This window comes from Sinocyclocheilus grahami, unplaced genomic scaffold (assembly GCF_001515645.1).
Source record: "Sinocyclocheilus grahami isolate Dianchi unplaced genomic scaffold, SAMN03320097.WGS_v1.1 scaffold367.1, whole genome shotgun sequence".
Taxonomy (NCBI): domain Eukaryota; kingdom Metazoa; phylum Chordata; class Actinopteri; order Cypriniformes; family Cyprinidae; genus Sinocyclocheilus; species Sinocyclocheilus grahami.
The window spans coordinates 672,609-683,422 of NW_015505546.1; the positions used below are offsets into that span (position 1 = coordinate 672,609).

General features: G+C 36.3%; 1 protein-coding gene across 1 annotated transcript; it reads left to right on the top strand.

Annotated features, from left to right (window-relative positions):
- The first annotated feature begins 254 nt into the window (after window positions 1-254).
- tnni2a.2 (troponin I type 2a (skeletal, fast), tandem duplicate 2) lies at window positions 255-10,214 on the top strand. Its single transcript, XM_016230308.1, has 9 exons — window positions 255-339; window positions 3,248-3,275; window positions 3,640-3,676; window positions 3,772-3,900; window positions 3,980-4,069; window positions 4,148-4,324; window positions 4,414-5,310; window positions 7,483-7,563; window positions 10,095-10,214. Exons 2-7 carry the CDS (start codon window positions 3,268-3,270, stop codon window positions 4,507-4,509), a joined length of 537 nt encoding a protein of 178 aa, XP_016085794.1. The 5' UTR covers window positions 255-339; window positions 3,248-3,267; the 3' UTR covers window positions 4,510-5,310; window positions 7,483-7,563; window positions 10,095-10,214.
- Window positions 10,215-10,814: the final 600 nt, after the last annotated feature.

Consider the following 10,814-nt stretch of genomic DNA (forward strand, 5'->3'; position numbering starts at 1 on the left):
ATAGATAGATAGATAGATAGATAGATAGATAGATAGATAGATAGATAGATTCATGTAAAGCAAAAGGTCTTTGTGAGTAAGTCATCCTCAAAATAAAAGAATGGCTATCTTGAAGGACAGGTTATTTATACTGATAGCGCAGCGAAGGAGGGATAGTGCCGTATTTCATGACCTTGTCAGCTCATTGGTGTGGTGGATAATCCACTTCCATAAAGAGAAACCATGGATTTACAGAGAGATCAGAGAATGCAATATATACCTACTTATCACGACCGTAGCCCGTGTCTCGTTTTGACAACCATCTGTCTCTAGAAGACGTTCCTCTGTTCTTCTAGAAAGGTGAGAGCAGTTTCCTTGTTTCATTGTCTTAGTCTTGGATATACTATTTTTTGTAGATTTTTGTTGGAAGTTGTAAAATGTAGTTTGTGGGATTGATGATGGAGAGGGTTGTTATAGGAGTTGGTTCTTCTACTGTAAGTCGTTATGGTAAGAAGCCACCTGTTGAGAACATAATTGTAAATTATAGATTGTTGTACTAGTCTTATAGGCATTTAGACCAAGTTGAATTGTTAATGATTTGTGAAAATAGCTTCAGATAGTCCGCAAAATAATGTATGATCATTGCTGGTGATTCTGACTCGTGAAAAGTTTGTTTTTGGACTAATCAGAAGTCTTTTATTCTGGAAACACTATGCTAAAATGCAAATAAACCATTTTTATTGGTCACCTAAAGGGTGAGGTCAGGTTTGATATACTGACTGCTGAAGTGACTACTGGAAAGTGAACACCGACAAAAGCATAAATTTGAAACTGATCCTTAAGTCTTACTCCACCTGTCAGCACCTTCTTACGATCTTCCTTATTAACAACTGATTTACAATACTGTCTCATATAAAACTGATTTGCAGTACTTTTGAACCCGAAATACAATGCTGTATATTCACAAAAACCTTCTTGTTCATCTTATACATCTTGTGTAATGAACTGAAATGGCTTAACCTTCTGGAATATGCATATATTTCCTCAGAGACCTAACTGGTCTTGACTTTTAAGAGTTCTTAAGTTGCTATTTTACCAAACCTTCACACAGGAAGACCATTGTACTACTTGATCTATTCCGCCATGTGTTTTCTGCTAAACATGTCCTCAATCTTCTTCCATGGCTACTTAGAATAGTCCTTCTTCAAATAGCCTTATGTGACCTGACTGTTGTCTTCACAGCTTTCTAAGTATGTCATTGAAGCATTAAGAGTCCATTTAAGTGTACTAAATTAGTCAATCAGTTTGTCATCAGTTAGCCAGTTAGTCCGGTCTGTCTCTCAGAGCTGGAGTATATTAAGAAAGACATTTGAGACGGTTGTTTAGCGGGGAATAAAGGAGAGCTGTGTTGTCATATCTTTGACATCTCAGAGATGCGCTTGAGGATGGGGCTGTGTCTGCAGCTGATGTACTGGCCTTGAGAGATCATGTTGCATCGAGCTCCTGGCGAAAATCCTCTTGGATGAGTCAAAGACGCTTGGGAACCATGTGGTCTTCTTTAGTTTACACAACTCTTGACATTAAGGGCGATGCGAAAAGGTCACACAATCAGAATGTCTATGGATTTGGTGCCATTGGATTGTGTCCACATGCAATGGTTACACTCTCAGAAAAAAGGTACAAAAGCTGACACTGGGTGGTACCTTTTCAAAAGGGCTGCACCAGAGGAACGTTTTCATAGTTCCTACAACTGTTGGTGGAAGTACCTGCTTTTTGGCGTGTTGCACACCACAGGAACTGTGAACGATTTGTAGTAACACCTTTTTGGGGGACTAAATTAGCTCCTATTTCAGAGTAGGGTGTAGCCCAGCACAATAGGAACTACTGATTCCGAAGTCCAGGCACTTTTCCATGCTCTATCCTCAGTGTTGGGAAGGTTAGTTTGGAAATGTAATAGGTTACAGATAACAAGTTACCCTATTCAAAAAGTAACAAGTAGTGTTTTATTAAAATTTAAGTAACGTAACTGATTACATTTGATTGTTTTTCTAAAATGTCTAACAAATGCTAGTAGTACTCAACACTAATTACTGTCAAACTTTCAAAATCCTTCATCGCTTGAATTAAGATTATAATAATATAATAAGTTAAAGCACAGCCACCACACAATCAGACTTTAGCATCTCTTTTTACTTTGAGATCGTTCTGATTTTTGCTTTTTAAATTTCCAGCACCGGAATGCATTTTTATCACTCGCCATTGGGGCAACTCTCAGACAGGTTGTAGCCTAAAGCTTTCAGCGGCAATGTGGTGTGCTGCAAATTCAAAGAAAAGAATCAGAATAGCATTGCTTTACTAAACAGTCTTTAAAGGACAGGAGGCATTCTGCACATCAAAAACAGACAAAGCAACAAATTTATATTAGTCAACATATCCAAGCTTTTTGCAGAAAATATTCAGATGTATCCCCCTTTGTAATCGTTAACATTTTAATAAGTAACTGTAATTTAATTAATTCTTCACCAAAGTTGTACAGTGAAAATTGTGGTTTATAACTTGTTGACAGGCCAGAAAACATACCCTAGAAAAATACACACTGAAGTATGCAATTTGATGGTAAAAAACTTCAGTACTCAAGGAGGGTGTACTTGCATTATTCAGAAGTAATTTAACTTTCTCAGCAAGATTCTCTCCAAAATGCTGCTCCATCATGACAACAGTATAACTGACTGTAAAAGACAATTTGTGCTAATGCACACACTAGTGCCCCTTGTGGCAATGCTGAGAATGCATTATGCATTGCGTTCTGACATATTTTGAAACTATGTTATGCTTATTTACCTAAAAGCATTTGTGTTCACATGCATAGTGCTTTTCACCCAAAATGGATGGTCCTCTAGATCAGTGGTTCCCAACCCTGGTCCTGGAGGCACCCCACCACTTCACGTTTTGCATGTCTCCTTAATCAAACACGCCTGATTCAGGTCATCAGCTCATTAGTAGAGACTCCAAGATTTGAAATTGGTGTGTCAGAGAAAAGAGACATGCAAAATGTGCAGTGTTGAGGTGCCTCCAGGACCAGGGTTGGGAACCACTGCTTTAGATCGTCTATTGGTTATTTTATTTTTTGAGCTCCACTTCTTTACTTTATTGTGCAGTAGAGTTCAGACAGCAGTGTAGGAAGAGGGCTCTGATATATTTTGAAAGTATGCATAACCCACTGTGCCATAGCTCTGATGCATTTCTCTTTTTTCTTTCTATCAAAAAGGTGTGAATAAACTCTTGGAAATGTCTGAGTAAGTATGCCATTCCATCACTCAAAGTGACTTTTTTTTTTTTACATGACACTATGTATAATAATCAAAACAGCATAATACGACTGGAAGAGTGTATAGTAAAATGGAAGCAAGAAGGAAAACACCATCAAAATCTGTATTTTAAGCAGTTTGGGCTGAATTTGCTGCATAAGTTTAAAACTTTTGTTTCATGGTTGAAAACAAACACTAACCAGAATGCTTGAGGAATATTAGTGCTGTGCTGCCTTACAAACACTGTAAAAATTGTAGATCAGTCCTAACAAAGTACAATCTAACTATGGTAGCACAACAGATAAATCAATATCCTAATGTAAAGTTTGTCCTTATTTCTCCTCTTGATTAGAAAACGAATGTCTAGCAGTAAAAAACACAGCCTGAAGGTAAGAGCTCATGCCTTATAGAACCAAACAATATCAAACAGTTACATACAAAAGTAAAAGAATAATGAGTCTTAATGAGTCACATTTGCTTGTAGGGTTTGATGCTTCAGGTTGCAAAAGAGTTACTGGAAGCAGAGGAGATTGAGAAGAAAGAGGAGAGGAAGAGATACATGGAAGAACATTGTCCCACGTTGTCAAACCCAAGCTCCAAACAAGAACTACAGGTTCAATTCAATTATTACTACAACTAGAAGTTGGAAATGTTTGGAAATTCAAAGCTAAAGCATGAAATTCTTTCAACAGGAGCTCTGCAAAGAGTTACATGCAAAAATCGAAGCTGTTGACGAGGAGAGATACATTTTAGAGCACAAAGCCATCATGGTTGTCAATGAGGTAAGATGTTTCACGTGTATCTCCTTCTATGTGGTCCATGAACAAGGTGCTCTTTAGATTCTTTTTTGTGTGTTTTAGGTTAAAGACTTAAACATCAAGATCGTCGACCTGAAGGGTAAGTTCAAGAAGCCTCCTTTGAAGAAAGTGCGCATGTCTGCTGACGCTATGCTTCAAGCTCTGCTGGGCTCCAAGCACAAGGTCTCCATGGACCTGAGAGCCAACCTCAAACAAGTTAAGAAGGAGGTCAAAGAGGAGGTGAGTACAACAGATGACCAAATTTTTACATGATAAGGTCAAGAAATTCCAGTTTGCAAAAAAGCTGAAAATCTCACCTTCATTCACAGGATAAAGAACTGCGTGATGTTGGCGACTGGCGTAAGAACATCGAGGATAAGGCTGGTATGGGTGGCAGGAAGAAGATGTTTGAATCTGAAGCGTGACGATGTTGATGATGAGTATTCCACCATGATTTTTTTCATTGGCTTGGATCTGAATAAAATGTACTACTTAAAGGTTTTGCAGGAACTGTTCAGTGGACAGTTCAATTTATAATCCATAAAAATGCCAGTCAAAACTTTAATTGTTCTCTTGAACAATGAGGTGTTAAATTTGTAATTCTATACAGATTGACTGTTTGCCAAAATTATGTTTTTTTCCTAAATAAATAACCCAACTGTAATAATTGTTGCTTCCTGCTTTTTTTAAAATGTTTTCTTTGTTTTATAATCTTTTTACCTAGAATTGTAACCTTTACATAGTTGTATTTTTATGTATTTATTTGAATTGCTTAAAGTGAACAAGGAATCAAAATCAACCCTTTTTTACGTTCTTTATAGACATTCTTGGTCTTATTGTGATCAATTTGTCGATGTTAATATGACTTTCCTTTTCGGTTGATGTCTTATTTTTCAGTCCCACAAACCACCTAATACAACTTTTTATACCTCTTAGACCCACCCTACATTTTTTCATATTGAATATCCCATTTCCCTTTGAAATCCGCCACTATTATGAAAGTGAACTGGGTTACAAACAAGGTTTCATTTTGACTTTACACAATTTTTATAATTTAGTGTAACATCAAATCTAAATCAAGTACTGCTCGTTTTATCTTCAAGGTAAGATTCCTACTTTTTTTTTGTCTTTATAAGGTTAATATTCAACATGAGGTTAAAATATAATTAGAATATTTTATAATTCTTGCAGAATGATGTCCAGTATATGTCTTGATGGATCATTGGGTAAGTAAAGTCATGACCCACAACATCTTCCTATATTTGCTGTATTTCTTCATTTTAAAACTGTATATGTCTCTCTTTTTAGTTTAATAACTTTAAGTAGGCACCACAACTAGCAGATGTCTCTAAAACACCAATTAATTAAATAAATAAGCAAATAATAAGAAAGACATCTTTAAAGGTTAAGTTATTTTTAAGAAGGGAACATGGAAAGTATTTGTGGTGTGAATTTCAGATGTGTGCTCTGATCCACTGGTCTTAGCAACACAGCAGAGTTCCTTAAAGAGATATCTGAGGTTTTGCTGAGCCATCAAAGAATGCACATTAAAAACCCGCATTGCCTGTCAACAGCATGTGAATCCTGCTCGCCGCCTCTTCTATGGGTGGTGAGCACCTCTCGTTTGACTACCCTCAATCTTACCTTGGATCTGAAGGATTTAACGCACTCTTTCTTTACTGGATCTAACTGCGAACACCTGCTTTCCGGATTAAACCTGTAATTCCACTATTAATCTATTTAACACTATTGAGAATAGCTAAATTTACAAGTAATCTAAGCAACTTTATTTATAAACTGTCAAATTGTTTGCAGTAGTAGTAGTTAGGCCTGTGACGATATACTAATTTTGCAATAATAAAAGTCCTTTATTATTGCAATTGTAAATGTCATAGTAATCTGTGCATTTCAAACGTGCGTTTGGATTTTAAGTGATCTGATATTGTAACGCTTAATGGCATTACTTAACATACAGTTACTTTAAGTCTAATATATAATACGATTTTTAATAGTTATGAATGCAAGAAACCGATCTCTCATTTACATTATATAGCATAAACGTGGTCCTTTTAAGTACGGCTCGCATGTTGCTCAATGACTTATGAAGTGATGATTTGACACTTAGAAACCGAATCCCACTGTGAGGAGCTCATTTGGGCTATGATTTCACTTGGTTTGCATTTGCTCAAAATGTATGTATGCAAGCATACATTTTCTTACAAAATAAGAGGGATAATATATGTGCTGTGACAACTGATTGTTTGGCTGCACTGTTACTTGTAAAGTGAAAAAGATGCATTTGTCCAGGATCTTAAGGCATGTATGACTAAACTAGGCAGTTATGTAGCCTACCTCTGTTAACATCTTAAGTATGAAACGGACACTGATATGACGACTAGACAGTTTTCGTTTTGATCTGCATTATGGCATTTTTTAATCATATATTCATATTGCATATACAAATCCTCTAGTTTGGTCATTTTTGAGGTTTATGCAGTTTAGTTTTGTGTTCCTATTAGTATTTTACTTTTAAAACTATTTTAAAGGTAATGTTAATATCAAGAATGCCTAAGAAACAAAAAGCAGTACTCGCAATGATTATGTCACTATCCGTTTCAAATGGCAGCATTGCTAACAAGTCATGGGGTCGAAACAAATCCAAGACAAACATATCAAAGTGTCTGAAGTAGATATATGGCCCTGATTTATAGGCTACGCCATAGTATGAAAAGTATACCTTAGTTAACGACCCATGCCAAATTTCACCAAAACTGTTACTAAAAGAAAGATTATCTGTGGTAATTTTACATCACCGTCATCAAATGTGTCATGGAAATTAATTTATTATGCCCTAAAAATGTACAAATGAAGAGTTCAGATGCAAAAGCCTTTAAGTGCCGTCTGACATTTTCTTCTAAAATGAGCATTTTTCTCAGGCTTCCATGTTTATGTTCAGTTATTTCACTTCAATGGCAATGAAAAGAACCTATTCATTGCCATTAAAGTGAAATTACTGAACCTACACATAGGAGCCTGATAAAAATACTAATTTTAGAAGAAAATTTCAAACTCCTTTTAGAGGATTTTGCAGATTAACTCTTCAAATGTATTAATGCAATGGATAAATGTGTATTCAAAATGATGTGTATATATGTATTATAACTCTTTACTGGTTTAACAAGTTATATATTATTAAAGAAATATTGAGTCTGACCGCGTGTATTAACCAAATCAGGCCGCTTGGCAGTTGAAGGTGGGGCTCGTGTTTGTCGAATAAATGGAGAAGTGTTTGTAGCCTGTCTTGAAAGCATCTGTCGGTTGAAATATGTCTTAATCACTCACCTTACGCTTGGAGCATAGTTTGTGTTTTTAACCTCCGGTTTGATGCTTCTCTTCAGGGACTAAAAATGAAGAAGAGAGATAGATGGAGAGTTGGTGAAGTCTCTAACGATATCTGCTGGTCACAGTGGAAGCTGCAGGTAATACTGCATGCGCTTCCTCCAACCCTAAATGTATATAAAACCCTAAATCGATTCACATTATCGTGTGTTTAATGCATAATACATAACTGGAATTGATAGAACAGGATACTGACCGCTATGTTTTTTCCCAACGCCACACAGTATGCAATGATACTGATTGTTCAATTTGAGTATTCTTGTTGTCACATACCTCAATTTAAGTATATCAATGGAGTCCATTACCTCAGTGAAATGTATGCTTTTTTAAATTTTTATTCCAAGACAGAAAATTCCCAGAAAATGTGCATAGTTGGCTCAGTATATATGAACATGCTATATTGAGTGTGCTAATCATAGCCAGTGTGAGCGAAAATATTCATGACATCAGTTGGTTGTTATTAAGTCTAAATATGTTTTACACAGCTAGTTAAAAAATGTTTTATGGAGAAATAGTGTATCATCAAGTCTAATTAATTTGTAATGATTTAAAAAGTATATATTAATAGCAATTTGGTATGAAAAAAGTGTTTTATTTATATTTTTTCACTTGTTGATTTGACAGTGGTATTGCCTTTTATATTGCCATCTGTTGACGTGGATGCAGTTTCGAGCATAAGTTTGCAGTCACTGATGCCTGCATTGAGTTATCCTATAGTCACAGACAAGTTTTTTGATTATTTTTTATTAATTTATTCTGCAACCAAAAGTGTTTGTAAATGGGAATCAAGTAGTTTTTGTGTGGTCATGTGATCTCAACATGGCAGCCACCACGAGGGGGCGACCTGCCACTTGTACAATAAACAGCTACTCATGTGACTGGAGACTTCATCTCCTGTGAATAAACATACAAAACTACGTTTTTTTCCCCTCAGTGAACAAAGTTACTTATATACAGTGCATCCGGAAAGTATTCACAGCGCCTCACTTTTTGTTATGTTAAAGCCTTATTCCAAAATGGATTCAAATTAATTATTTTCTCTATAATTAAAGTAATATATATTAATATAAATAATATAATTCTACAAACGGTACCCCATAATGGCAATGTGAAAGAAGCTGGTTTGAAATCTTTGTCAATTTATTAGTAATAAAAAAAAAATAAATAAAAAGTAGTCGCTCAATACTTTGTTGAAGCACCTTTGGCACCAATTACAGCCTCAAGTCTTATATGATCAGTGTTGCCAAGTCCGTGGTTTTCCTGCAGAATTAGGCTACTTTAACACTGTTGCCGTGGGTTGTTTTTCATGTCCATGGTTTAAAGGGGTAAATTGTGCTTTTTCAACTTTAGTTAGTCTGTAATGTTGCTGTTTGAGTTTCGAACAACCTAGTATGAGCCTGTTCTAGTACCCTCCCAAAAAACAAAATCAAGACTTTGTAAAAGAACATAATACGACCCCTTTAGCGTGATATTTAGCCCCTAAAATGCTTATTTAACCAGTGGAACCCCGCCAAAACATTTGTAACCCCCCCACCCCACACAATGCAATTTTTACCTGGAACCCCCACTTGAAAAGCAATTGGGTGGGTTATGTTGTGAAAACCTGGCAACCCCAAGTATGATGCTACAAGCTTGGCACACCTATTTTTGGGCAGTTTCTCCCATTCTTCTTTGTAGAACCTCTCCAGCTCCATCAGGTTGGATGGGGAGCGTTGGTCGACAGCCATTTTCAGATTTCTCCAGAGACATTCAATCAGGTTCAAGTCTGGGCTCTGGCTGGGCCACTCAAGGACATTCACATAGTTATCCCGTAGCCACTCCTTTGTTATCTTGGCTGTATGCTTAGGGTCGTTGTCCTGTTGGAAAATGAACCGTTGCTCCAGTCTGAGGTCCAGGTTTTCATCAAGGATGTCTCTGTACATTGCTGCATTCATCTTTCCCTCGATCCTGACTAGTCTCCCAGTTCCTGCCGCTGAAATACATCCCTGCAGCATGATGCTGCCACCACCATGCTTCACTGTAGGGATGGTATTGGCCAGGTGATGAGCGGTTCCTAGTTTTTTCCAGGCATGACGCTTGCCATTCAGGCCAAAGAGTTCAATCTTTGTTTCATCAGATCAGAGAATTTTGTTTTTTATGGTCTATGAGTCCTTCAGGTGCCTTTTGGTTTGTGCTCTGACATGCACTGTTAACTGTGGGACCTTATATAGACAGGTGTGTGCCTTTCCAAATCATGTCCAATCAACTGAATTTACCACAGGTGGACTCCAATCAAGGATGATCAGTGGAAACAGGATGCACCTGAGCTCAATTTTGAGAGATGAATACTTATGCACATGTGATTTTTTCATTTTTTATTTTTAATAAATTTGCAAAGATTTCAAACAAACTTCTTTCACGTTGTCATTATGGGGTATTGTTTGTAGAATTTTGAGGAAAATGATGAATTCAATCCATTTTGGAATAAGGCTGTAACATAACAAAATGTGGAAAAAGTGAAGCGCTGTGAATACTTTCCGGATGCACTGTTCCCCTCTTAAGAGAGCAAATAGTTGAGTGCTGTCTGGATGCCTCAGCTGCTGTCTTGATTCCATCATCATTACTTTTACAGAACTGATTATGGATGGCAAATGAAGAGAGGAAGATGATTTCATCAGTGGAAATAGTCAGAAGAAACCATGTTTCCTCTTCTCTTAAATCCGAGGTTCTGAAAGGCGCCTTGAAGTTGGTGGTAAGTTCATTGAGTCTACTGCTATTTGTCTGTGATTTTAAATGTATTTAGAGCCAATGGTAATTATTCAAGAAAATTCAACCTCAAATTAGTTTATAGTTTTTTAAAAAATCTGTTCACTCTTTCTCTAAATCTACTTCATGACGTCACTTGGTAATGTCAACCAATAGCCTACAATTTGGCCATTGTTTTAGCAAACTTGGATTCAGGTTTGCATCAATTTTGGAACGTAACACCTACTTCTATGGTATTTTGGTATTAGACATCACTGTTTTCAAATAAAGGTAATTAATTTATTATGCCCTTAATGACTTTACTCTTATAATGTATGTTGACTATGATAAATATAACCTTATGCATGCATTAGTATAACATACTGTCCCTTTGTTTGTTTGTTTGTTTGATTTATTAATGTAACACCTACTTTTTATGATCCAGTCAGGTTTTGAAGGAACAAAATCAAGCCCCATGTTTTTCTTATTAAATATCCATTTTCAAAGGGAAATACGTCACATTATAGAAGTCAAATGGGTTGCCAATGTTGCCCAAAAAAAAAAAACTTTTTTTCAAGTGACTCAAATGTAACTGCAGAACCCGAAG

What these genes read in the sequence shown, in the direction of transcription:
- tnni2a.2 (XM_016230308.1), top strand. An exon ending in GCTCCAAACAAGAACTACAG is followed by an intron (nt 3,901 to 3,979) that starts GTTCAATTCAAT and finishes TTCTTTCAACAG; the next exon opens with GAGCTCTGCAAAGAGTTACA. An exon ending in CCATCATGGTTGTCAATGAG is followed by an intron (nt 4,070 to 4,147) that starts GTAAGATGTTTC and finishes TGTGTGTTTTAG; the next exon opens with GTTAAAGACTTAAACATCAA.